This window comes from Marmota flaviventris, chromosome 4 (genome assembly GCF_047511675.1).
Source record: "Marmota flaviventris isolate mMarFla1 chromosome 4, mMarFla1.hap1, whole genome shotgun sequence".
Classification (NCBI taxonomy): Eukaryota; Metazoa; Chordata; class Mammalia; order Rodentia; family Sciuridae; genus Marmota; species Marmota flaviventris.
In genome coordinates, this window is record NC_092501.1 from 8706883 (window position 1) to 8734747 (window position 27865).

The 27865-nt window shown below is 48.1% G+C and overlaps 1 protein-coding gene across 1 annotated transcript in view; it reads right to left on the minus strand.

Moving 5' to 3' along the window:
- The window catches only part of LOC114088538 (scavenger receptor cysteine-rich domain-containing protein DMBT1), a 93672-nt gene that overhangs the window by 23226 nt on the left and 42581 nt on the right, over nt 1-27865 (minus strand). Inside the window, exons 17-30 of the mRNA XM_071611696.1 lie at nt 26424-26453; nt 25593-25910; nt 19729-19882; nt 17706-17923; nt 15766-16083; nt 13365-13393; nt 12369-12438; nt 11773-11926; nt 9230-9447; nt 8223-8534; nt 5851-6004; nt 4843-5060; nt 3819-4130; nt 670-985 (exon numbers count right to left, since the gene is read on the minus strand). Of these exons, the coding sequence (XP_071467797.1) occupies nt 670-985; nt 3819-4130; nt 4843-5060; nt 5851-6004; nt 8223-8534; nt 9230-9447; nt 11773-11926; nt 12369-12438; nt 13365-13393; nt 15766-16083; nt 17706-17923; nt 19729-19882; nt 25593-25910; nt 26424-26453 (2821 nt within the window). The remainder of the gene's footprint in view (nt 1-669; nt 986-3818; nt 4131-4842; nt 5061-5850; nt 6005-8222; nt 8535-9229; nt 9448-11772; nt 11927-12368; nt 12439-13364; nt 13394-15765; nt 16084-17705; nt 17924-19728; nt 19883-25592; nt 25911-26423; nt 26454-27865) is intronic.

Consider the following 27865-nt stretch of genomic DNA (forward strand, 5'->3'; position numbering starts at 1 on the left):
GGAAACCCATTGTAGAACCCTGCATTAGACAAGAGTCACCAGTCAGCAAATAACAGACACCAACTCACATATACCTGGATGCTCAGCAGCTTCAGAACCTGCAGAGATAAAGGAGACACCGAGCAGTGTGACATTAGAAACCAGATGGTGCGGAGGTTTGAAGGTCATTTTCTCTGTTTAACATGACTGGAGGAAGTGGAGCGTAACCAATCCTTGAGCATCAGGGCTGTCCCCTCCGGTGTGAGTTCTCACCTGGCTAAAATCTCTGCAGCAGTGATTCTGATAGAATTTCCCTCAGTAACTAAAATGACGCATCTGCAGCGTAGCAATACTTTTGTATTATCAGTGGTTTGTCAGATGCTCAAGTAAATGTTCTATGTGTATTGTCTCATTTAATCCTTCCAACAAATCTATGACATGAGTACTATTGTTGTCTTTATTTTACAACCGAGTCACCTTCATAGACGCTCAAGTGGACCAGGCCACCCCATGTGCTAAACAGCTGATATATTTTTCAGAGTTGGAACAGAAATTCCTTGTCAAGGACATGGGGTAGGCTGAAGGCATGAAGTCGTTTGCATATTCTACCTGGCCTGGGCATCTGTGACACTGGCCAAGAGGCGTCACTGGGAGGAGATTTGGGGTCAGCAAGGTACTCTGAGCCACCACTCACCTGAGCAGATGACGCCAGCATCTTCATGGTGCCCACAGTTGTGGGTGAACCAGCTGCCGTGGGGGCACTGTTCCAGGGAGGCCTCACTTCCTGTGCAGTGGACATCATCAAGGAGGATGCGGCCTGACCCAGGGCTGAAGCTGGCCCCTGGGAGGGCAGATAAAGCCAGGCCACAGCCAAGCTGTCTGCAAACCACATGGGCATCCTCGATGGACCAGCTGTCATCACACACAGTGCCCCAGGTGTTGCTGTGGAAGACCTCCACGCGGCCCTCGCACCTGCTTGACCCATTTGCCAGCCGTAGGCCCAGACCTAGGTGGACAATCCAAAGAACACCCTTCATAAGGGCCCATCCAGAAGGGCCACCAGAAAAACCAGCCATTTCCTGGGGTGTGCGCTGACAGTAAAGGATAACGAGTCCCTTCTCCCCTTCATTTCATCTCCTTTACTTTTGTCTTGGGGACCACACCGTGTGCCTTCCATGCTGCTCCCTGGCCAACTGGACTGTGAGCTGCCCCACTCTGTAGCCCTCCTTTCACTGTGGGTTGTGGAGTTGTGGTTCCTGACAAAGAGTTTGTTGGATTTTTCACAAGAAGTAACCAAACACACACTAACTTGTGTGAATATGTGTGTGTGTGTGTGTGTGTGCATGCGTGTGTGTGCACCCTTGCACATGTTGACCAAGTGACAATGACAATAGCTGTCATCTATGTTGTCCCCAGGATCAAGCGTGACCCGTATGTAAAGGGATTTTGAAGGGCAGCCACTGCAGGTGCCACCCATTTTCAAAGGGCAGTGTTATGAAAGGGATTAAAAAACTGGGTGTGTTCAGAACACAGCCAAGGTGAGTTCCTGGGTGGGGGCTGGGAGGAGATTTGGGGTCAGCAAGATGCTCTGAGCCTTTCTAGTTGGCAACTTCCAAACCATCTCACAAGCCGGTGTTTGTTGCATCTCACATCTGTTTCCTCCCTCTCCCTTCTAATCACAGATTTTCTAGTGAACCCAGAGATTATCAGCCCACCCTCCAGCAGCTGCCATTTATAGGGCCAGCCTGAGGCCAGGGAGGAAGTTGGAAGTGGACAGTGTGTCCACCGGGGATCCTTCTTCCCACAGTACTGCTGGAGTCTTTCTGAGCTGAAACTCTATGAAGGGAAAGCAACTGAAGAGAGGAGAAAGGATTGATTACCTGTTGATATGGGCACCTCTGTTGGCTTTGGAAAAGATGCTAAGGACAGAGAGAAAGCAAAAGGAAAAAAATATATAACATCTTAGTCCAATGTCTAACATTTAACTTAGTCAGCTGCCAGCGGGCTCTCCACCTTCTGCCTTATCTGTGGGCAGTTTCTGATTCTAAATGAGACTCCCCAGCTGGGCCTTTCTCTGCAGACAGTACTCCAGCAGGTGTGTGTGTCCAGAAATGACCTCCCCAGAGCTTCCTCTGAGGGTTTGGGGTCATTGCTTTTCCCCAACTCTTCCCTATATTGGACTTTGCACTTAAAGATCAGCCTGGGAAGAACAGCTGAATAAATTTGAAATGTGTAAACAGCTAGGAGCAAACTAAAAAGTGATGCTTTCAGCTTCTTAATTATTAACACTTCTCTTAAGCAGAAGGGAGTGTACAAAGATGAATCCTTGCAGTGCCCTGGCCTTGGAAGTGCTGAGCAGACCATGACTGATGACTTATGTTGGCCCTGCCTCTTGGCAAGCACTGTCCTCACCACTGTGCTGAGAAAGCCAGTGAATTCCAGCAGAGCCCACGGACAAATGCTACCGTCCTTCTCAACCTCATCCAGGGGAGGAAACGGAGGCAGGAAGCAGTTTGGAGATTGGCTAGAGGCCTCACAGCTGGCTAATGATGAAGACAGGGCGTTTGACCCCTAAACCACTACCATTCTACCCAGGGCGACTATACTAAGGCAAGTGGCAGCCAATTCATTAAAAACAACTGAAATTACCTGAAGTTGTGTAGTGCACAGCAGCTGCTGGTGTTGGGCTAGGCCGAGAGGCTACGAAAGACATAGGAAGTGCAGGTTGGTCATCCTCCGTCACCCTCCTTAAACCCCAGAGTAGACCTGGGGAGAACCCAGACCAGATGCACCCCACCCAGGCCTCTGAGAATGGCCCTGAGTTACCATGGTTACAAACCCCAGGTGTCCTGGATCTCTGGGTCCATTTCTGCCCTGCGGCTAGACCCTGCACTGTCATTTTCTTTTCTTTCTTTTGGTAAGTTGGCCACAGTGATGGTTGCCATGTGTGGAGCACCTCTCCAGCTGCTTTGGTGTTGTGATTTTTCCTGTGTGTGTGTGTGTGTGTGTGTGTGTGTGTGTGTGGCAGGATGGGGGGGGCTGTCTTGCCTCCCAGAGTAAATGTCAGCTGTAAAGAGTGACGTCACATTTGTCTCCAGGACGCACACTGGCACCCTCAGTGCAGGGAGGGACAGGAAAGGCTGTGTGGACCATGGAGCTGGCCAGGAGCTCCAGGGTAGGGACGGAGGAGAAAGATGCTCCTTCAGGCACCTCTGACTCACCCCAGGCAGCTAAAAGCCCGGCTCCAAACCTCCCGGCTCTTCAAGCCCCCAGCCCTGTCCTCTGATGTCCCACTCAGCGTGTGGCTTCAGCTTCTGCTCCCCTCAGAACACTGATTCTATCCCTTGGCTTCTCTCCTCTCCCCACAGCACCGTCCAGCACGCCACCCCCTTCCTCCTACCCTCTGTAGCTGATTGGCCAGTTTGCCTCTCCCCAGCCAAACCCAGAAGGATGAAGAGATGGGTGGGGACTTTTGACTCCAACTGCTGGATTAATCTGCAGAAATTTGAATGGTTGGAAAAGGAATCAGAGCCCTGGATTAGGACCTGGGCTGCTGGCCTCCAGGAAAGATCTTAGCTCTTCAATTTACGGTGGTGATGTGAAGTTTCTGTATACAAGGATTTCATGTAAGTAAAAATTGAAGAGTCAGTTGAAAGGAAAGGGTTTTAAAAACTACAGAGTGGGTAGCAAGTGGGTACACTGGAGATCCAAGTGGCTGCCACAGGGAACAGTGGCCTGGGGACAGTCCGGGATTCCTGGCTGCTCTGTGCGTGGTTGGCACAAGGCTTGGAGCAGGAATGCCACTCTCTCCACTCCATGCACACAAGTCCAAAACCCACCTGAGCAGATGGCACCAGCATCCTCATGGTGGCCACAGTTGTGGGTGAACCAGCCACTGTGCAGGCACTGCCACAGCCTGGCTTCTGTCCCCACGCACTCCACATCATCCAGGGCGATGGGGCCCACACCTCGCTTGAAATGTGCCCGCCCAGGGGCTGCAAGGGCCTCGCCACAGCCCAGCTGCTTGCACACCACCTGGACGTCAAGTAGGTCCCAGCTGTCGTCACACACGGTGCCCCAGCTGCCATTGTAGTGCAGCTCCACCCGGCCCTCGCACGGGTGGCTGCCATCGGTCAGCCTCAGGACCACATCTGGGAAAGGGAGATGTGCTCGGTCACCACCCTGGGGCTGCCCTTGGATGTTGGGCCAGAGGGTAATGAGGACACTTCCTCTAGTCCTCGTGCATGGAGAGGAGACACTTGTGGGTTAAAGCTGGCTGCAAAAGCACTTTAGGTTTGATCTCTCATGTCGACTTTTTTTTCCAGGGGGAATATTTTTTTTTTATTTGTAGATGGATACAATATCTTTATTAGTTTATTTTTATGTGGGGCTGAGGATACAACCTAGTGCCTCCCACATGTGAGGCAAGTGCTCTACCACTGAGCTACAGCCCCAGCCCAAGGGGTGGGATGCGTATTTTTAAAAGCTTTATTCCCCAGATTGGATTGCCTACTTCACAGAGGTCACAAAGGGCCCTGAAGTCCTTCTGTAAAGTGAAAATCATCAAGTCCACCAGCACTGTGGCTGCTCCAGGGAGAATTGTGTTCTCAGACACAGTTTTGACTAAGGAGACTCCAAGCAGGGCTGAGCAGCCGACCCTGACATCAGAAGACACATGCGGTGCCTTAGTGCAGGGGACTGTGGGTGCTCGGCCAGTTTCTCAAGCCACTCCTTGGGAGATGTGACTCCCAGAGGCCTTGGGAAACTCTTTTAAATCCCTGGTGCCCAGTCCCCCGAGGAGGGCATCCAACTTCACTGTCATTGTCAAGCAGGGCCAGGTGCTGAAATGACAGAAGGACTTACCCGTGTCATTCTCGTTGTAAACTAGGGACTCATAAGATGCGTAGAAGCCCATGTTGGTGACGATTGCGTCGCTGTGGAACACCACGGTCAAGCGGTTGGAGGAGGAGGTAAATACTGGGGTTGTCCCTGAACAGAACCTCCCCAGGGAAAAAGATTCACTTTGTGGGCCATCGAAGACTTCGATGAAGTCGTAGGGACAGCCGTAGAAATTTTCCATTCTGTGAAGTGAAAAGTGGCATTCAAATTCCATCCATAGGGACTTTTCACCCAGTCGGCAGTGACCCAGGTCAGCTCAGGAGGGGTTGGGAAAGCTACCTGAAACCGACCGCTCTTCACATAGGTTGGAACCTTCCCTACTGACCCTACTGACATGGGCAAGAGGGACCTTCCTGCTTCAAATATCTTTAAATTTTTAAAGTTATAACTCAATAGCGTTTGTTCCTTATACATCACAAGCACAGGAAACAGAATTTAAGTGGTGCTGATGACTTATGGTGAAAAGTGAAAATCTCCTCCTGCCCCTGACTAGCCCCCCCTCACTTCTTTCTCCTTCCCAGAAGCAGTTCCAGTGAATGGCTTCTTTTTATTTCCTTCCAGAGACATGCACAGACTATTTAATGGTCTGTGGTTTCTTGCAGCCCATTTTATATCAAGACCCACTATGTGCATGACAGCAACATGTGGATACATGGAAATCTACTTAATGATCCCCTACTGATGGACGGTAGACTGTTTCCAATCTGTTACTACTATGTGCAAGTTGCCATGATTATTTTCAGTGCCCATGAGACTCTCTGTAGACCTAATTCCTGGGGCTGGAATTGCTGGGTTAAAAGATCTGTACATTTAAAATTTTGACTTTAAAAATTCAGGTGGAGTTCACCTTTGAGGATTAAATATGGGAGTTTTTGTTTGTTTATTTTTGGGAGGAATGGATGGAGGAGAACAGATAAACTGCTGTACATAACTGCGTGACAGCATTAGTGAAAGTAGAGAACATTTACTTACTTGACCACTTCAAATGTCAGTTTGATGTGCGCCCTGGTGTCCACCTGTATGTCCCAGGCACATACCACATTCGTGGGGTATTTTTTAGGATACCAAGGACTGGAGAAGGAGTCTGAGTTATTTGTGAGCAAACCACCACAGTGGAAGTTGTCATCTGTGAGAAACAGTGAAGAAGCCCCATTAGGGGGGCACTGACTTTTGCTGGAGTTTTGAGCCACTCAAGGGGGACGTGATGAGAACAGAAGCAGGAAAACACGGTCTAGGGCTGCTTCTGCAGAAAAGTCAGCTTTGCAGACCCTCCCTAAGCTCCCAACACTGTCCTCCTGGGCCGATGAAGACCATTCCGGTGTTCTTGTGAGGAGAGGATGATTGTACACAGGGTTGGACGGGCTTTACGGACCTTGTGCACAGACGGGGCAAACCAGAGTAGCCTTTCTCAGTATAGCATGTTATACAACAGCTTGTATGAGACGATCCCTTGTGGTATTTGTTAAAGTAATGAATTGGGAGGACACGAAACTGATCAAGTGCCCTGGATTCCTACAAGCACACCAAAACTCAGCTCATTATGAATGGTCTTTGTCGATCAGAGACTATTCACTGAACCCTAACTAGGCACTTCCCGCTGAAATGATCTAAAGAAGGCCACTGCCCAATTCCCAATCCAATATTTTCTTTGCTTTGCTTCTGGGTTCACCCTATCAAAGTCTGCCCCTCAGTGGAGCCCCCGAACCACTCCGGTTAGGAGATGTTCAATTCAAAATGGCTCTCTGTTCAAATAAATTCTTATAAAATTTTAAGATATCAAAATTATCTTTTGATAATTATATACAAATCCTAGCTGACATGAAGATCAAGGTTACATAAAGCATCCAGTGTATGGCTGCAATATTGGCCTTGGTATGGAAGTGGTTAAAGGGCTCTGTCCAGCTACTTCTCAAATACAAAAGGAAGAAAGGACATTTGTCCAGTTACAGGAAGAGTTGACACTGAAGTGAAACACACACGGGACCACATGGGGAGCTTGCATGAGCTGAAGTACCTGTAAAGGGACTGTCATCAGTGACACCTGTGAAAATACAGAGCAAGAGTAACACCATGAGTGAGGGTCTCTGTCCAGAACACTCCTTTAAAATATTCAGAGCACTGGCCTCCAATACTAGGATTTCTCTGTCCCCCAGTGGACAGAGATGACTCTGGCTTCTCAAGAGCTTGGACCTTTGAACACCAAGTGTGCGGATGGGTGTCACCTATACAGCTTGTCCAGGGCTGGCCTGGGGTTCTCATAGTCTCGCTCCCTCCAGCATCTCTGCAAGCAGTCAGCCTTCTCTTCGCAGCAGGTACTGGCTCCGAGTCCCGGTGGCTGACAGGTCGTATCTCTGGTGAATCTGCTCCTTCCCTCCCTCTTGCCTTTCTTCCCACCTTCTGCAGCCCCTCGGCCCCACCATTTTGTCAGTCCTAATGGACTGCACTGCTCTTGTTAATTAGCCACGGAGCACTCCACTGGACTGTGCCCCAACCTCAGGATTAAACAGTAGCCAGGATTCACATACACCAGGGACCTGGCAACTGGTCGAACCATATGGAAAAACAGTACCTGTTGGTCCTCCCTTTGGATTGCCACCAATACCTATTCAGAAGTAGGTGAGAGAATGAGAGAGGATTGAGTAAGGTGTTCACACAATTCATGAAAAAAATCGAGCACTTTGTTCAGGATCAAGCATATTCTATTCTGGGCAGTTGGTGACATGGTGTCGAAACTCACTAGAGTTGGTTAAAAGATCAGTGCCTCCTGGTGAGGGAGCACACTTTGCTCTTGGGGACTCAGATGCTACATGTTTGCTTTTGACAAGTTTCTGGGTTGACTGGGCTTTCCTGACGGGGTGATCTGTCCTGAGCACAGGGCCTTGGCGAGACCATAAGACCCGCGTGTGATCTTGGACAGGCCTGTGCTGCCTTGTCAAGGGCAGATGCCTGTAGTCTCCATTAGAGGCTGGGAAGATTGAATGGGAGTGTGAGGGCACAGGTTGCCACAAGAGGTTGGCATGGCTAAGCACTCAATGGGCACTGACTCCTCTTCCTACTCAGGAGAGCAGTAATCACTGATGCCCTGGAGGTCCCTCCAGGAATAGGACATCTGCTGAGACTAACCCTCTACTGAGTCACCTCAACTTTCTACGGGGAGCCGTTAACATTTTACAGATGCCGCAGTCGAAGAAGGAACTAACTCTTAAGCAAATTGACTTAAGGAGCTGGCCTGACGCCCAGCGCTTGCCTGGACTCATTGCCTGCTGCTGTTGACATGTCCCTTCCCAGAGGCTACCATGGGTGACATCCTCCCTGAGGTGTGCGGTGTGCTCACAGGTGCTCACCGGAGCAGATGGCGCTGGCGTCCTCGTGGTGCCCACAGTTGTGGGAGAGCCACCCGTTGTGTGTGCACTGCCACACCTTGGCCTCGTTCCCTGTGCACCGCACGTCATCCAGCATGATGTGACCAGTGCCCCCGTCAAAGTAGCTCTGAGCTGGGGCTGACAGGGCCTCGCCACAGCCGAGCTGCTGGCACACCACCCTGGCGTCGTTCAGGTCCCAGCTGTCATCGCACACCGTGCCCCAGGTGCCGTTGTAGAAGACCTCCACCCGGCCCTCACACCTGTGGCTGCCGTTCACCAGTCGCAGGGACATCTCTGGGGACAGGAAAATGGGGGCTTCTGAGCTGTGGTGCTGTCCACAACCCTAGGACCTTCTGCAGGTAGAAAGCGTTTTCTGGCACGTGGGCACGGGTTCCCCTGCTGGGCTCTGAGCCCCTAGGAAGTGTGTCCCTGTGTCCTGATTTACCTGGAATAGTCTTGGCCATGAAGGGGGAAGATGAATCAATGCCTGCTAATTATTGTAGAACCTCTTTTAAACTCATAAAAGTATCCCAGCTGGACAACAACTTACACAGCCCCCAGGCGTGAGCCACCCGAGTGCAGTGACGTGTTCCCTATGCCTTGTGGGAGGACCTCAAAGAACTGGAAATGATCTGAATGGTTTTGTACTGAATTCAGCTGGGAGCAGGTGGGCTGCTAGTTGCAGTTTCCCACAGTTTTGGTCCAGATTGATTTTCCTTCCCTTGGAGAAGGAGGCTGTCATTTGGGTCCTTTACCAACACACATAGCCAGTACAAGATAGGAGACCTCGGCCATCTGTTTCTTCAGTGAGGATGACACTGGGTGGCAGAGCAGGGGTAAGGATGGTGTCTGGGGCTTGTGTGGATGTCACTAAGGTTGTCAGCAGTGGGGGTGATTCCTCAGATTAGATTCAGAAAGTGCCTCCTCTCTTAAAGGGACAGGATGCGAGTTAGACATAATTCCTGTGAGGCTCATGTCAAGATACTCACCACTCTCCCTTTCATCTTGCGGAATGGTGTTGTACAGAGCATAAAACCCCGTGCTGGTGATCATGGCATCACTTCTGAACTCTACGGTCATGATATTCGAAGACGAGAGGAATGTGAGCTCTTCCCCAGCACAAAATCTGCCCATGGAGAGCGAGGCAGCTTGCCGTCCATCAAACACTTCCACAAAGTCATAGGGACATCCATAGATGTCCTCTAGTCTAGGACAGGAAGGCAACGTTAGACTCCCAGGAGATCTGGGCAGGCATCCTGCCATCTTCTCCTAACCGGCCCCTGCTAACCACGTGACCTTTGAAGGAGCAGCCTGAATCTGCCTCCCATCCTTCCCTCCTGGGACCACCCAGTTATCCGACTCCCATCTCTCGCCTGGTCCATTTTAGTGACCTCCCACCTGGAATCCTGGCTCTCAGCTTCCCCCACCCCTTTTCTCTCTACCTTAAGTGTCTCCTTAATGTCCCCTGACTCTTTCATTTAAATCCTGCCACTCCCTGGGTGGTGGTCAATGTTCATCAGGGGCTCCTGAGTCATAATCAGGAAGACTCCTGAGGGTGGAGAAATAATGAGAGTTGTAGAGAGCTCCAGGCCTCGTTGGGTGGACTCTTCCCCCCAGTGCCCCAAACTGCCTGGTCCAATCCAAATGCTTTCACCCAGGTTCCATCCCACCTGGATGACCAGAGGCTTCTTGACCGTCCCCTCCACTGCTTCCCCCTCCTCACCCTCTCGCCCACAACTGTGGACGTGTGCATTTTTCTTCACAGCACTTGTCAACTTATTGCTATCTGAGATTGTCCACTTAGTTTTTGGTTTATTTGAGCACTGTCTTTCCCTCTAGGATGCAAACAGGATGGAAGAGGGCTTGTCTGTCTTGTTTGGTGTGATAAGCCCACTCCTAGACCAGGCCCCCACAGAGTGGGGCTCAATACACATAAGTCCTATAAGTGGTAAAATCTCTTCAAGTTCAGAACCTCATTGTGAATCATAACTAATTTTATGTCTTGAGAAACAAAAAGCAAATATTGATAAATCTAGACTTAAAAACATAGAAACCCTCCCAAATTAGCAACTGTGCTCTAATTCTAGGCAACACATTAAATGCTTTCTTGATTGTGTGCTTCAGAACTGTAGTAGGAACTTTACGTTGTAATAGCGACCTTTTCATTAGAGGGGATGTGAGCCATTACAGTTGTTTGGAATAACTATTTTCCAGAAGTGATAAAATGAGATGCTGTGTCTTAATAAACCATTAGAACTTCAAATTTCATATATTTGAAATATTTGATACCAAATCTCCTCACATGGTTTTCTACAAATAAATGCATATTGAATGAATGGATGATGAACATAGATTGCTCATCATGTGTAACCCCTGATGTTCATTTATGTCCTCTCTAACCAAAATGAATTTATCAGCCAGGAGACACCAGTGGACTCCACCCTTTGTTCTACTGCCTGCCCTTTTTATGCTTCTGAAGACAGCAGTTAGCCGTTCAGACCCTGTGCTGCTGTGGCTGATGATCGCAGGCAGGAAGAAGCAGCAGAGATCTGAGACACACTGCAGGACAAAGTCAAGAAGAGAGAATAACCCAGATACAACCAGTGTAGACAGGTGGGAAGGTGATTTTTTTTTAGAAAGTTACTCATGTGTATGGTGTATGAGTGAATATATATATATCTCCAACTGGCCCTGCACACCTGTGGGTTCTGCACCTGAGGATGCAAATCAACGTGGATCACAAATACTTGGAAAAAAACCCCGCCTCTGTACTAAATCAGTCCCAAAACTCCAGACTTTTTTCTTATCTTGATTCCCTAACATTACAGTGTCCCAGCTGCTTGCATAGCATTGACTTTGAATCAGGTTGGTCAGTCATCCAAGGTGATTTGGGGTACACAGGAGGATGTGTGGGTTCTGATTTATTAGAGGATTTGAGCATCTGTGGGCCTGGTAGCTAAGGGTAGGTGGGGGACCCAAAACCAATCCCCTGTGGATACTGATGGTCAAATGTATACAGGGACGTATAAAAATACATCAAAATAGGATAAATTCCTTTAAAATGGGTAGTGATTGGAGAAAGAAGTAGGAAGTGTGAGGTTCATAAATGGAGGAATAAATGAGCTGCTCAATTTGTAGAAGAGATGTGGTAGAAATTCATGGAGGGAAGAGAAACCAGATTTGCCTTGGGTGCATCAAAGGGAACAAAGATGGGGCAGCGGGGAAGAGCAAAGCAGATCTGGATTCAGCAGGGGGAAGCAGCCTGTGTCTTTGGTGATCTGGCTGAGGTGGAGGGGTGAGGTGTTTGGGGGTGGCCACCCCGCAGGGGCTCCAGGGCCCGCTGTTCATGGGTTATTCTCTCATTGCAAAGGAAGTTGAGCTAAATGACTGAAAGACCCTCACAGCCCAGGTGATCAGACCAGTTCTCACCTAAATGTGAAAGGATTTGAGCCACAGAAAGGCTGCCTCTCTGAGGAGACCCCGGGTCATATTCCACCTGGCTTTTGAAGTAGAGAGAGGCAAGGCCACTCACCTAAGGCTTGGGATGGTCAGCTGTATGTGGAACTTCTCAGCCACATGTATCACCCAGATGCACTCCACGTCGGTGGGGTAGTTTGTAGGATACCAAGGACTGGAGAAGGAGCCTGAGAGGCTCGAAAGGACTCCCCCGCAAGAGTTACTTCCCTCTGTGAGAGCAGAAGGGAGACCGTGGTTGGCCTCTATGGGCATGCACCCTGCATTTTCCCAGATGCAGGAACCAGAATTCCATCAAGCTCAACAGCAGAATCACAAAAAGGGGAGGGACTATGCTGGTCTGGGCATGGCTGTGGCTTGGCTGGTGTGGGTGGTACACCTCTCAGGGGGCATGTGGGAGGATGAAAGTGGGACCTTACAATCAACTGTGGGTGAGACTGGAAAAGGACTGGACACATGCAGGTGACATGTGGGTGTGTCCAGGCTGTACTTCTTTAATGCTCTCCCCAGGTTCCTGTCACACAATCCAGCTCAACTCAGGTGTGGACAGCCCTCCCCTCTGTGAGGGCTCGATCCCACCCATTCCTCCCCGTCATGGCAGACTGGACAGTTAGAAGTCCATTCTGCTTTTATGAATTATCCAAATGATCTCACTTGATGCTTTATAGGCCATGATTTCAATGAAGAGGGTTACCTTTTGGTATAGGCACTTGAGCAACAGCAGCTGCAAAATACAGAGAAAACCAGGAGAGAGCTGAGCATCATAAAATCACACTTGCAAAACAAAGGAGGCTGGGGAGGGAATAATGGAAATAGACTGGACTAGTGGGGAGGGGACTAGGAAAGACAGTAGAAATAACTTTCCTAGCCTTGTATTTGTCCACATGACCAAGGTAACTCCTCATTGTGTTTGACCACAGAGTGGGAACCTCATAGAATAAGTTATACTGTGTGTATGTATATCCTGCCAAAATACATTCTACTGTCATGTGCAACTAAAAACTTAAAAAATAAAAAATTCTTAAAAAATCACACTTAATTAAGAGCAAATGAATGAACATGTTACTACTCTTGGGTTTTACTAAGTAGTGTGGACCCTCTCTCTTTTCTCCCTGATCTAGGGTGGAGCTGGTCCATTTCTTTCGATGGATTCACCAGATAATCACAGACAGTGTCCAGCGGCGTGACATCTTTTCTCTTCTGTGCTTGCTTGGTCCACCAAACCCAAGGGCTGTCCTGAGACTGATTGGTCACTGTGAATGACCCACAGTAACATCACTGGGCTTGTTGACCATGCCACTGTGTCTGTAAAAATCAATCAAGTGCCAGAATCCAAGAGGAGAAAAACCAGAATCCTAGAGCCAGGGGCGGGAGGGGTAGGCTGGAGGGTCCTGTGAAGGAAGGTGGGCTTCAGGGCTGTTTAAGGTCCCTTCTTTCTCCTTTCATGCATCCTGTTGGCTTTGATTTCTATGTAGCACGTATTTCAACATTCAATATCCCGTATTCTCGGTCCTCTCCCCACAAGGCTGGCTGAGGGCAAGGGATTTTTGAAAGCATGTCCTTTGGGATGTGCCACCTGCCTGAGTTTACAGGAAGGCTTGGTGGGAGGGAGTCTGAAGCACTCAGGCAGAGGGTTGAGAATTCCTTTACCCTGTCATCTTGCTCTGCAGCCAGCTCTGCTGCAAGGGGCAGAGCAGTGAAGTGAGGGATGCTGTCCACTTTCCTGTCCTTTGTCCTTTGCCCAGGACAGGTTTGGGGATCAACAGAATGATTTTTGTTCCAACCTTCAGCGTCTCAGAAGCAATTTTCTTTTGTTAAATGCCTGATACACAGTATTTCTCTCAGCAAATTAAATGGCGAAAGTATTCTATTTTTGTGCCTAGATAGAGGTCTCACGCTCTATCAGTAAGTGGTTTGCTGGATCAATGCTCACAGATGGACACTATTTACGCACAAATGGTCCCGTTCCCACCCCCCACCCCCAGTTTCTTTTTTCCCATGGCCCATTCTCTTCTCCAGTCAGCGAGGCCTCAATGCTTCATAAAAAGGGATCTTGGAGTACAGGGAAGAAAGAAAGGCCCCTGAGGTTTGAAACCCTGGGCTCCAGGAGGACTCAGGTGCAGAATCAGCGGAAGCACTGAAAGCCCCACCCTCCCTTCTCCTGTCCAGGCCTCCTCCTCCCTGACCCAGGCTACAACAGATTCCTCACCAGGGAAGGAGAGGAAAGCCAGGAGGAATCAAAGGGGCTCAGCTACTCGTAAGACCCTGAGAAGGGATCCTGTATGCTCTGTCTTCCCTCCAGGGCTGCTATAAAATTGTGGGTCCCATTGTGAAATGAAAATGTGGGGCCTCAGTCAGGGATGGAGAGATCACTCTCCTCTTTCCACAGGACCACTGCTCCATCCACAGTGAATGTGGAGCCCTCAAGGGATGGTGATGTCTGTCCTGCGGTGCACACAGGCCCTGGATCGAAGTGGGTAAGAGACCTCCACTAAGTTTCCACAGATGTGCCATGGTGCTGTCAGCCGGGTAGGGACAGCTTCCAGCCATCCTGGGGGCCCTGAAACACCATAGGATGCACCCTCAATCCTGGCACCATCCAGTGCCCAGCCCCCAGTGGCAACAGTCAATGGCAGAGACAGAGAGGACCTAGGCCAGGCCCTGAGAGCTGGGGTCAGGGAAGAAGGCAGCTGAGAACCTGTCTTAGAAGCAGAGGGAAGAGGCAGGGCCACACGTGAGCTGAGTCTAGATGGAATTGTGAGTTTGGCAGAAGGTCATTGCAGCTCGTGACTTTGAGTAGGTTATGAGAAGTTCTACTCTGTTGTGTTGGATAAGCCAAGGAATCCAAGGCAGAGCCCCCAGATGGTTTGTTTCCTTCTCTCTCTCTCTCTCCCCCCCCTCTCTCTTTGGTGCTGGATATTGAATTCAGGGATGCCCTACCACTGAGCTATATCCCCAGTCCTTTTTATTTTTTATTTTGAGACAGGGTCTTAGTAAGTTGCTGAGCCTGACTTTGAACTTGTGATCCTCTTGCCTCAACCTCCCAAGTTAGGATCACAGGTATGAACCACTGCACCTGCCCAAATGGTTTATTTACCAGAGGTCTGTTACTGAGCAGCGGGAACAGAGTTTGCCATTGAATGCACCTTTGTTTCTGCTTGTTTCTCTGCACGCTTTCATTTTCTAACCCACGTCCCTGAGATGCAAACCTTTCTACCTTCTCTCCTCTCCAGGTTGACCCTCTCCTCAGTCACAGTGATTGAACCATTCTTCTTCTCTCTCCTCTGGTGCCTCCTTGCTCTGCCACTAGACAGGGCGAGTTTTGAAAGTAATTCCATTTGGGAAACGTGACTCTTAGTCCCTCGTCTGAGCTACTGGCTCTCAACCTGAGCCGCACATTGCATCACATGGGGAGATTTAAGTATTAGTGATGAGTGGGAGTCACCCCAGAGGTTCTGGATTTGACTGGTCCTGGGTACAGTCAGAACACAGGGAATTTCAGAAGCTCCTTGGATGGTGGCAGTGTGCAACTATAATTGGAATTCAGTGATCTGGTCACTGTTCACCAGGGTCTTGGTCAGGACACCGGTCAGATTCCTCTTTAATTTTGCAGAGATGGAAATTCCCAGTGTTGGACCTACCTCTGGGTGTAGGAGTCACATCTGTAGCCCAGTTCCCAGCACCTGCATGTATGGAAAATAAGCAAATTTAGTGATCTAACTTAAATTCTATGAAGACAAAGAAATGGCTTTCTAGGGTGGGCAGGTCTGAAGCAGGCAGGCCACATGTTACCTAAGTAAGCACAAGGATGCGGCTTTCTTAGGAAAGACACCTAGGAAATGTGCAGAGAAGAGGACCAGCCAGTTGACTGGTCTGGTGTGCTTATCCTCAGAACAGTGAGCCCCTCAGCAATCTCTGGCTACCTGGCTGAAGGGATGTTCATCTGATGGCCACTGTCCTAAGATTCCCTGGCCCTACTCTATTTATGCATGGTCTCCATCTATCACTAAGACCCCTCATAAAAAGAACCCACTGTGAGAGGGGAGGGTACCTGAGCAGACAACACCAGCATCCTCATGATGGCCACAGTTGTGGTCTGACCAGCCAGAGCTGGGGCATTGGCCAAGGTGGCTCTCACTTCCTGAACACTGGATGTTGTCCAGGAGGATGTCTCCAGAGCCTGGGCCAAAGTGGGCCTTTCCAGGAGCAGCAATGGCCTGTCCGCACTCCAGCTGTCTGCACACAACCTCAGCTTCCTTCAGGTCCCACAGGTCATCACACACGGTGCCCCAGGACCCCTGGTGGAGGACTTCCACGCGTCCTGAGCACCTTCCGGAGCCGCCCACCAGCCGCAGCACTGGTCCATCTTCTAAACAGAGGAGGATTTTATTTTTGAATTTTGAAAGTTTAATGTAGGAAGTGGCTTCTAACTCCCATGCCATGGCCAAGGCCGACAACACAAGAGCCAAACCTTAAAGCTGTCTTGGTTCCATAATAGGCAGAAGGGCTTAGAGTGAGACAGAAATCGGGTTTGAATCCCAGTTCTACTGCTCTCTAGTTGCGTAACTTTGACAAATTGTTTTGTCTCTCTGAGCTTCGGTTTCCTCATCTGTAACATGGGAGCTCCAGCAGCACCTACCTCAGAGGGCTGCAGGGATAAATCAACCAGGATGTCCACATGAAGGACACAGCTCAGCCCCGGCAACATGGTCACAGCAGATCTTTCCATGTGGTTCTCTGTATCAAAATGCCTAGCTACTGGGGAAGCAGATTCCCAGCTGCTCTTCTTTGGTGTGACTTGGATAAGTATAGGTTTAGTCTGGCTGTGACTTCATTGAATCAAATGGCAATGGCAATTTCTGGGTCAAAGGGCGATGGCCAGTTGGCGCTGCCATCCTGGCGCTACCCTAAGGACAGCCTCTTCTTACTGTGCCCACAATAAGGCTCCTCCACTCTGCTCCAATATGTCCAGCTCTCCCCTGGAGGCCTTTGCATCTGCTGCTCTCTCTGCCTATCATTCCTCACATGTCACCTCCTCAGGGGTACCCCTTCCCTCAGGCACTCTCTACTAGGCCACCTGCCCTTTCTTCCCAGCCCTTATCTGCACCTTTTGTCATCCCTATCCCCAACTCCTCCTGTCTATTTACTTGCTTCTCTTGTCTTGAGCCTCTCCTCTTTCTGGCACCCACACTGGAACACAGGGCAGGGAGCCGGTTCTGTTCTGTGCCACACACTTCCAACAAGCCTTGAGCATGAAGAACCTGCCTGGCTATTATTTAATGAGTGAATTGTGGTCATGAGTCAAAGAGTGGTCTTGATTGCAAATGCTGGGGGTTCCTTACCCCAGGGCAGGGTCTCAAACACGCCTTTGAAGGTCAGATAAGAGAAATTCCCTTCACAAAAATCACACAAACTCAAACTGCAGCTGGGGACTTACTACTTGGCTTTCTGAAGGCCTGAAAGAATTACCAAGACTCCCCCTGGACTCTCTGAGCACCGAAGTCCCTAACTGGAAGGCAGCGTGCTTTCAGATTGAAAATTGGGCTAATGCTGGAATGGCTGCCTATAGGGCCATGGATAACAGTGGTCCTAAGCCTCTCCTTGGGAGAACCAGGCACCACGTGTGGAAGTATGAAATGGACAGGTGGTAGAGAAAAGCGCCACCTCTAAGGCTCCCATGTTTCAGCACTCTGGACAGTTCCCGAGGTGCTGACAATAGCAGATTCAGCCGGAAGACACTGCATAGCTTACAGCTGTCCCCAGGATGGTTGCTGCCTGGCCATTTACACTCTGGGTACACATCACTACTTTACTGTAGCTTGCCACGTGGCCCTCTGTGGGAAAATCTAGCAGGTACTGAGCAGGGCGGATGGAGCGAAGAGTGAGGATCTTTGAAAACAGAATCCCAAACCTCTGTCATAGGGGAGCCTCTCAAGTGAGAAACTGCTCAGTTATTCACAACATCAAAAGCTACATCAAAAGGCTTCCCACCTGACTCCCTTTCACCCTGTGCAATCGCATTGAACAGAGCGTGAAAGCCGGTGTTGGTTATCATCGAATCGCTGCGGAACACCACCGTCATGATGTCTGAGGAGGAGAAAAATAGCACAGCTGCTGGGGCACAGAACTTCCCCATGGAGAGCGAGGCAATCCTGGGGCCATCGAAGATCTCCACCGAGTCATAGGGACAGCCGAGGATATCTTCCAGCCTGCGGGAAGAGAAGTGGAAGGTAGTGGCAGGTTAGAAGCTTCCTAGATGTTAATGCTCCAAGTGTGACAATATAGAGCTCGAATATGTGGATCAGAGCTTAAGTTTCACACTAACATAGAAATATTGATTAATTTTTTCAGATGCTTTCTCAGAACTCCATTTTCTTTCCCTGAGGAATGTGTGCAACATATTTATGACAGAAGTTTTAAAATCTTAATTGTTTTGGCCAGTCCCAACCTGCATAAGACATTAACAAATAAAAACAATATTTGTTATTACTGTAATATTACTGCAGCTAAATCAACAGTCAGATCACCTGATGATCAGCATGTAATGGGTGTCACAACCAGATCTCCCTACCTCTACGATTCACAGTATCTTCCATAACATCCAAATTCTTAGGAGGAAAAAACTTGATTTTAAAATGAAAGCAATAGCAGCATATAGAAGGGTATTTGCACTATGGCCATTTATTTATGGGGGATATGATGAAGAGTGATGCTGAGGAAATACACAGCCCACATCATGATAGGCCGGGGAGGTGGACATTCAGGCTTCCCCTTCACTGTGGGGTAATTACGTCCCTGTGGCTTCAGCCAACAAAGATAACGTGGCTTAGGACTTTATTATTTTGTTTGTTTTGTTGGACCGTCTGCATCCATGGCTTGGTGTAGTCATGACTGATCAACAGTTCAGAGCCTGGCCGAGGCTGGGTTATCAGGGATCCACAGCCTCGTCAGCGTGTGCGTCGCAGGTGTCATGTACAAGAAAGGTCCTGTGCAGACTCTGCTTGAGGGATCACCGATCAGTGAAGAGCTGAGTTCCGTGTCTGACAGACCTGTGTGGGTTGGCCTTGGGAAATGTATTGTCCCCTGGGAGTCAGTTTCCTCACCTCTAACAGGAATGACAACGACATCTATTTGGGAGCTGTATTAACCCCCAAAGCATAAAGGTGTACAGGACAGTGTGGGCACACAGTCATCCTTTAAAAAGTCAGCTATTATGTCACTGAGACAAAAATATGGCAGTGACTAAGGACTACACCTGCTCTCTTCATGTCAGGATGAGACCATGTCTTTTCTGTCTCCTTTCACTTTGTGGAACACTCAGAAGATACACGTCCCTGGGCTGGAGTAGTGGGCCAATGTGTGCATAAGGAAAGTCTCCTACTGTTTGTTTAAAATTTAAATTTAAAAAATAAATTTTAAGAAGAAAACTATTGGCACTCAGTGAATTACAAGGGAAAATGTGTTGAGTATTTTGTGATAATTTTAGGGGAAAAAAAATCAAAAGAGGAACTATCCAGGGAAGGTCAAGTGAATATGTTCACCAACAAAGTCTCAAGCTTACAATTCTGTAAATATTTCAATGAGATTGATAAAGACACATTAAAATGGGTTAAAAAATCATAATATAGACTTTGTATCCCTCATAAATATTTTCATATGCATATGGGAGGTGGATATGTACCTCTAATCATTCACCTATTATTTTTCTCAAAGGATTAGACCCATAAAACATGATAATTATTTCAAAGTTACCATAAGGTACTCATTTTAATTTTTTACAGGTGTTTCATACCTGGTAAATGAGCAAAGTGGGTTAATAAGCTACTTACTGAGTTTTTTAAGCTAGAAGTGACTCAGTGCATAACATTATGAATGTAAGCCAAATTTGACTTGGAAAGATGGTAGAGTTTTGTGTTCTTCTGGGTCCACCCTTAACTGTTTCCCACTAAAAGAGATATCTTCATCATAATTTTACAACTGATATTGTTATGTGAATATTTAAAAGTTTTCTTACTTCAAACTTGGAATTGTGAGCTCTATGCGGAATTTTTTATCCACATGAATTTCCCAAACACATTGGATGTCTGTTGGGTAGTTTTCTGGATATCGTGGACTAGAAAATGAGCCAGAGAGACTAGAAATGACCCCTCCACAAGAGTTACTTCCTCCTGAAACAACAGGAAAGAAAAGATGTCAGGATGGTGTCACCCAGTGATCCAGTGGAGTCCAGTGGCCTTGTCTGGCTGGACACAGAGCCATCTGAGCTGTCTTTAGCCTTCATTTCTCTTAGGAAGGAGAGTGCATTCAATATGATTCTGATGGGTCAAAAGTGTTAACCATTCATGAAAGTTCCTTGTCTTTCCCTCCTCATTACCACCTGATAGAGAAGTGTTACCTTTGTCCTCTCTGCCTACTGCCTCCTTCCCTGGGGTTTTGCATGCTGGGAGAGAGGCCGAGCAGATCTACTGACTGAGAGGTTGGGAAGGAGAGACAAAGAGGTTGTGCACCCATGTAGGGGAGAGACTGGGGGGTCTGGGGAGCAAGAGGCACTAGAACAACTCTGGGGTCTGATGAGTCCGAGATGAAGGGAAAGGGACATGGAGCACTGCTTGGGGAGGCTGTGACTGGGACTCCCTCGAAGTACTTTTTCATAACTTTTCCCTGGTAGATTGTGTTTCCTTTAATTCAGTTGTACTCACACTGGAACTTGTAGTTTTTTTGACTTATAAGGGTAAACAAGATAACAGTGTACACACATGGGTACATTTAAAGCAGCATGACACGTAAGGAAGCAGAGACTTAGAATATCAAATGATCTTGGAGGAAGCTTGAAAACACAACCAGCTTTATTGACCTTGTCCCTACATATTGTAAAGTTGCTTAAGTTTTCTTCTTTCTGCTCCTCTGGCCAATTTGCAGTCCTATCACAGTCCTGCAGATTGCTCGTCCTTCCTGAGATGGATGTTGGGAAGTGGTAGCGCTCCTGGTTGTCCTAGAGTTTTATCACTAATCACATCTGTAGGTCACAATGACAGAGCCAGGTCAGCCTGACACTGAAGCCCCTGAGAACGGAACTCCCTGTACTTTCTCCACACATGTGGCAGGGGATGGTGGGCTGCTGCCTCCTCTCTACAGGACTGTTCCCAAAGAAGGCAGGCTGAGCCCGGGCCTGATGGGCTCAGGAGCCACATTCTCACATCTCTCGTCAGCCTCCTGCCTACTCTGACCTGCTCCTATCATTAAAAGTTCAGCATTTAGGTACAGATGTAATGCAACTCGTATTAAAATTCCAGTGATGTTCTTCATATAAATAGAAAAAGCAGTCATGAAATTCATTTGGAAAAATAAGAGGTCCAGAATAGCCAAAGCAATCCTTAGTGAGAAAAGTGAAGCAGCAGGCATCACAATACCTGACCTTAAATATACTACAGAGCTATCGTAACAGAACCACATGGTATTGACACCAAGACAGACATGAAGACCAATGAAAAAGACAGAAGACACAGAGACAAACACACACAAGTACATTTGTCTCCTAGACAAAGGCATCATAAACATACATTTTAGAAAATATAGCCTTTTCATCAAATAATGCTGGGAATACTGGGAATCTATATGTAGCAGAATGAAATTGAACCTCTATCTCTCATCCTGCACAAAATCCAACTCAAAGTGGATCAAGGACCTAGGTTTAGACCAGAGGGGTTTGCCCCTACTAGAAGAAAATGTAGGTCCAAATCTTCATCATGTTGGCTTAGGAACCAACTTCCTCAATAAGATTCCTAAAGTGCAAGAAGTAAAATCAAGAATCAAATGGGATGATATCAAACTAAAAAGCTTTTTCACAGCAAAGGAGACAATCAAGAATGTAAAGAGAGAGCCCACAGAATGGGAGAAAATCTTTACCATTTGCACCACAGATAGAGCATTAATCTCCAGGATATATAAAGAACTCAAAAAACTTAACCCTGAAAAATGAAATAACCTGATTGATAAATGGGCAAAGGAACTGAACAATCACTTCATAGAAGAAGAAATACAAATGGTCAGCAAATATATAAGAAAATGTTCAACATCTCTAGCAAGTGGAGAAATGCAAATTAAAACCACACTGCAATTCTATTTCCCTCCAGTCAGAATGGCAATTATCAAGAATACTCATACATTGCTGGTGGGACTGCAAATTGGTGCAATCACTCTGGAAAGTATTAAGGGGGTTCCTCAGAAAACTTGGAAGGGAACCACCATTTGACCCAGCTGTCCCACTCCTCAGTCTATACCCAAAGAACTTAAAATCGGCATTCCACAGGGACACAGCCACATCAATGTTTGTAGCAGCTCAATTCATAATAGTTAAGCTATGGAACCAACCTAGGTGCCCTTCAACAGATGAATTGATAAAGAAAATGTGGTGTATATACACAATGAAATATTTCTCAGCCATAAAAAAGAATGAAATTATGACATTTGCTGGTAAATGGATGGAACCCGAGACTATCATGCTAAGTGAAATAATTCAATCCCCCAAAACCAAAGGGTGAATGTTGTCTCTGATATGCTTATGCTAACACACAATAAGAGGTGGAGGGAGGAATACAAGTTCTTTGGATTAGACAAAGGGGAATGAAGGGAAGGGAGTGATGGGAATAGAAAAGATAGTAGAATGAGTCAGATATAACTTTCCTATGTTCATATATGAATACAAGACTGGTGTAACTCCACGTCATGTTCAACCAAAAGAATGAGAGCCTAATTAGAATAAGCTGTACTCCATATATGCATAAACATGTCAAAATACATTCTATTGTCATATATATCTAAAAAGAACAAAAGGAATTTTTAAAAGTTCAGCTTTTAGAGTTGCAGCAGAGAAGCTGGCCCCCTTGCCAGTGTCTCTTTGAGCTACATCCTGAGCAGCAGCCTCCAGTCTGCTCTGAGGGTCTCTTGACAGGGAATCATTTCCACTTACAAGAAGTGATTACCTGCTATGTGATCCTGAGAAGGTACAGAAGGACCTGGAAGAGAAAAAGAGGAGAAAATAATGACATCTGGGGGAAAATGTTTATTCTCATCTACAAGTTAGAGAAGCAGAAAGGCTTTTCCTGGAAATGTCAAGGACTTTAGTGTAAATCAAGAAGAGTTGGTGGTGCAAGTGAATGTCCTCAGGGGCCTGTGGCCGGCGAGAGCAAGTCCCACTTTCTTGGTCAGGTCACATGCTTCCTGTCAAGAGATGGGGTCTAGTTTCCCTCCCTCGAACTGCCTGGGCTCTGGGACTGCTTTGACCCACAGATCATGGCAGAAGGGGTGGTGATGTGCCTTTAAGGGACTGGCGGCTTCTATTTCCTGTCTCAGAACACTGGCTTGCTCCTGTGGCCCTACACCATCTTTTTGTTTTTGGCACTGGGGATTGAATCTAGGAGTGCTTAACTACTGAGCCACATTTCCAGCCCGTGTGTGTGTGTGTGTGTGTATACTTTTTTTTTTTTTTTTTAAGAGATGGGGTCTCTGAGTTGCTCAAGGCCTCACTAAGTTGCTGAGGCTGGCTTTGAACTCGAGATCCTCCTGCCTCAGCCTCCTGAGCTGCTGGGATTACAAGCACTGTGCTACTGGACCCAGCATGACACCAACTTTTAAGACCTCTGACTGCCCTGCAGGAGGGACCCTGTTAGGAGCCCCTGAGACCACGTGGACAGGAGCCCATCCTTCCAGCAGCCCACATCCAGGCACACCAAGCATGGGAGTCAGCCACCAGAGAACACCATGGAGTGACCCTGCTTGACGCCCAGTGGAGCAGGATCCCCCACTGACCCCAGCCCACATTCCCCGCCCACAAACCCATGACCTGTATCTAAATGGTGGCTGCTTCAGCCTCTAAGCTTTCCGGCAGCAACTGGCAACCAGATGGCTCCTCTCACTTGCCTTGTTCTCCTTTCCCCACTGTCCCTGCAATTTACCTGAACTGAGAAAACTACAGTTTGAATACCCAGGGCTCTCGCCCCTAACTGTGGCCCTCGAGCTTTAGACAGCCCTCCTTCTCACTCACAGCCCCCCACGTAGGGCTGGCCTTCCCCCAGAACACCCAGAGCACATCCAGGGCCCCTCCAGGCAGACGCAGGAGAGAAGCTTCTCCCAGGGCTTGTGGCTTCTCTGCAGCTGGGTGGGTGCATCCAGGTGCATCCAGGTGCATCGAAGGGCAAGGGACGGCCTACAAACACCCAGTGCTGCCTCTTTTCAATCAAGTTATGTTGGGCAGGCTTTGGGATCTCCCTAATCCTTTTATTTTAAGAATAAATAAAGTAATTTATCTGGAAACCCTTGCACCACACCTGTGTTGAACAGGTGCTTGGAAGTGTTGTCACAATGAAAGGAAACACCAGTGTCACATCGGAATTCACTGAGCGTGCGTTGGTCTGCTGTTTTCTAATTTCTGGTTTTATCACAGATGGATATCATTCAATCATTAAGTCATAAGAGCTGTGCAAGCAGGAAAAAGTCACACGATCCCCAAGAGCTTCAACATTAGGGTCAGATTGGTCAGTGTCAAAATGTGGTTCTACCATTAACTTGCTGAGTGATCTTGAGAAAGTTACTCAACCTTTCTGTGTCTCACATTTCTCATCTGTAAAATAACATATAGTTCCTTTTTGCAGGAGTGCTTTGCTGATTAGCAATAATCTGATCAAAACATCCCCTATCTTGGCTCTAGTTTTGCCTGGTTTTTGTGTATCCAGGGCCAATGCATGGTATGGAGACTAAGATGGGTGGTCAAGGGCACTGATTACCCACAGGCCTGCCCTGTGAACCTTGCTAATTTACTATGTCTCAGTTTATATTTTTTATATTGAAAGTGTAAATAATTGAAGTACCTACCTCAAGGGGTTATTTGGAGCATGATATGAGTTACAGATAATCCCTGAATTATGAGGTTTCAACTTACAGTTTTTAGACTTTCCAGAAGTGTGAAAACAGTACTCACTCAGTAGAGACTGTGCTTCAGACTGTGAATTTTGATCTTTCCCCAGGCTAGCAGTCACCAGTGGGTACCGCCCTCTGCAGCAAGCTGCACTCCTAGTCCACCAGGCATCAGGGGAGTGCTCAGCCCTGTAGCTAAGCTCCAAGCTTGGGCAGGTTAGGCTAGGAAGTGCCTCCTTCGACTTAGGATGTTTTCCAACTTGCAATGAGTTTATCAGGACCTAACCGCATCGTAAGTGGAGGAGCGTCTGTCTGTATGTGAAGGGCTCAGAACAACGCCTGGCCCTTAAGTATTTGCTGCTTTTATTATTATTGGTGTTATTATTATTATTGGAAAGTTGCCTGAATCAGGAAAAAATATGGACATACCTGGAGGTGTGGGCGGAGGCAGGTCTGCTGAATCTGCTGCACAAAGAAAGGTAATAGGTCACCCTCTTGAATGAGTCCACAGTGTGGAGGAGGTGGGGTGACAAGGGTGTCCTTAGTGGATGGAGGAGGAAGGACCACGGCCTTTCAAGGAATATGAGCCCCGAATACTAGAGCGGTCCCCGGGCACCTTCAGCCCCCATGTGGCAAGGTCTTTGGCCGGAGGACTGGGGCTCAGCAGCTGGGTCAACTCTGCCTCATGGCGGCCAGGCTTGGATTAACTTGGTCACTGTCTTGGGGGCAGGGCACTGGAACCTGCACTGCACTGCCCAGGTGGGGCTGCTGTCCACTGTCACCTAAGACCTCCTCTGTGCGACCCTGGAGCCACCCACACAGGGGCATTGTCCAAGCCCAGTGCTGGCCTCAAGTGGTGCTCAAGGAATGGGCAGATGGAGGGATGGAAAATTCCATCCAGGAAGATAGCTTTAGAACGTCTTCAATCACACTACCCGAAGCATTTTCTTGAGAGGGAGAGTGTACCTGAGCAGATGACACTGGCATCCTCGTGGTGGTCACAGTTGTGCTCTGACCAGCCCAAGTGGGCGCACTGGCCCAGGTGGCGCTCCACTCCAGAGCACTGCAGGTTGTCCAAGAAGATGTCTCCTGAGCCTGGGCCAAAGTAGGCCCCGCCAGGGCCAGAAATGGCCTGTCCACACTCCAGCTGACGGCACACGACCTTGGCTTCATTCAGGTCCCACAGGTCATCACACACAGTGCCCCAGGTCCCCTGGTGGAGGATCTCCACGCGTCCTGAGCACCGTCCGGAGCCGCCCACCAGCCGCAGCCCTGGCCATTCCCCTGCAGACAGAAATGTGGTGTGCGAGTCCCCTCAAAGCTCTGCCTGGGGTCCAGCAGCACTAGGCCCAGAGATGGGCTGGGAGGGGCACCCCTAGTCTCAAGCCTGGGGCCTTGTTCCTCACACGTCTCATGGTTTCCTGAGCTGCAGGCCGTGAGGTCTTTATTAAATTTCATTTCATTTCAACAGTATTTCCTGACTGTCTTCCCTGCAAGGTGGTGTGGTGCAGCCATAAACCTGAGGTAGGGTTTCTGCTCTCAAGGATCCCACAGTCTATTCACTAGTGAAGCACAGACCGCAGCACGATGCACTATTCTACCCTGTGACAGGCATCAAGGGAAAGAATGGGGTGCTATGAAGAGTGACAGAGAGGTGGTGGCTGGGAGGCACCTCCTAAAAAGTGAGAAGGAGCCAGTCAGGGGAAGAGCTGGGGAAGGTCCTCGGAGCCAGTGGGACTAGCACGTGTAGAAAGACCAAGAGGTGGCTTCACTTCCGCAGCTCTGAAGACAACTCACCTGGACTGTTCAACAGAGATTCTGCAGCATCTGTAGAGAGGAAAGATAAATACATCAGCATTTTGGGGGAATCCTGACTTCAATAACTGAGGATGAAGCTTTAATTATATCCTTCTACCTGTTTATTAATGCAACATGAGAAAGTTAGACCCAGTAAATAACATAGTATTAGAAGAAACAGATTCATCTATAGACAAATGTAAGTTTCTGTGTGGCTTTGCTAGTGCTATGGGAAAATGACCAGGTGTGAAAGGTACATTTAGGATAAACTGACAAGCTGTTGCTTTTGTAGCAGATGAGTTTCACTTTTGGGGTCTCTGGGGGCGCCTCAGATTAGATAATCATCTTCTAGAACATTGAAATTTGGGGATAACAGGAGCCCACAAGTCTATAACTAAGTTAGAGGGTGCTCCACACAGTTAGATGCCACAAACAGGTGAATAAACAACACATGGGACAATGCTTTTAAATGTGTGCCTTAGGCTAAAAGTCACGGGGAGTGGGCTGGGCATACAGTGGAGCTTCTGCTCACACGGGCCGCTCCATGGAGCGAGCACTGATTCGAGTTGTGATTGCTGATTCTTTCAAGTCACATCAGGGATTATGGCTGTATTTTGTCCCATTGCAGAGAGGGCTATTAATAGTCACTCCAGAGGTGACTAATTTGCTTCCTACTAAAGGTTCCCAATGAGTAAATACAAGGTTTTCAAAAAAAAAAAAAAATTGTCACAAAGAAACTAAAATTGGTTGCTTCAGTACACAGATTTCCTCTGTTACAATTGAGTGGGGACATGGCAGGAAGAGGGGTCAAATGTGCAGCCTCTTTGCCAGCCGCTATGCCAGGGCTTTGTCAAAGACATCTCTGTTCCTATTGGCAGTCCTGCAAGAAAGCAACTAATTTTTTTTTAATATTTATTTTTTTTAGTTGTAGTTGGACACAACACTTTTATTTACTTGTTTATTTTTGTATGTGGTGCTGAGGATCGAACCAGGGTCTCACACGTACCAGGCAAGTGCTCTACCGCTGAGCCACAACCCCAGCCCCCGAAAGTAACTAATTTTATAGATGAAGAAACAGAGGCTCAGAGGGTTTAAGGGCCACCCAGATACAGTCTGGGTGTTCACACCAGCTCTGAGAGCCAGCTCGGCCTCCCCAGCTCCACTGCCTCCTGTGGCCTCTTTGATTGAGCTCTTTTACAGAAGCCCCTGGAAGGATCCCCACAGCGCACATGCTGTGTGCTTTCAGCGAAGCACACTTTCCTTTGCTAATGCTCACCACCAAATGAGAAAATCAAAATGTTTGATTCTGGAGCCTGGTAGTTAAAACATTGTATAATTAGCCAAGTTGGAAGAGGAAGAGCAAAAATCAAATGTGGTGAGTTTTGAGGATCCTGTCTTTCTCCCTGACTACCTCTGAGTGCTGGCAGGTGGCGTGGTCTTGG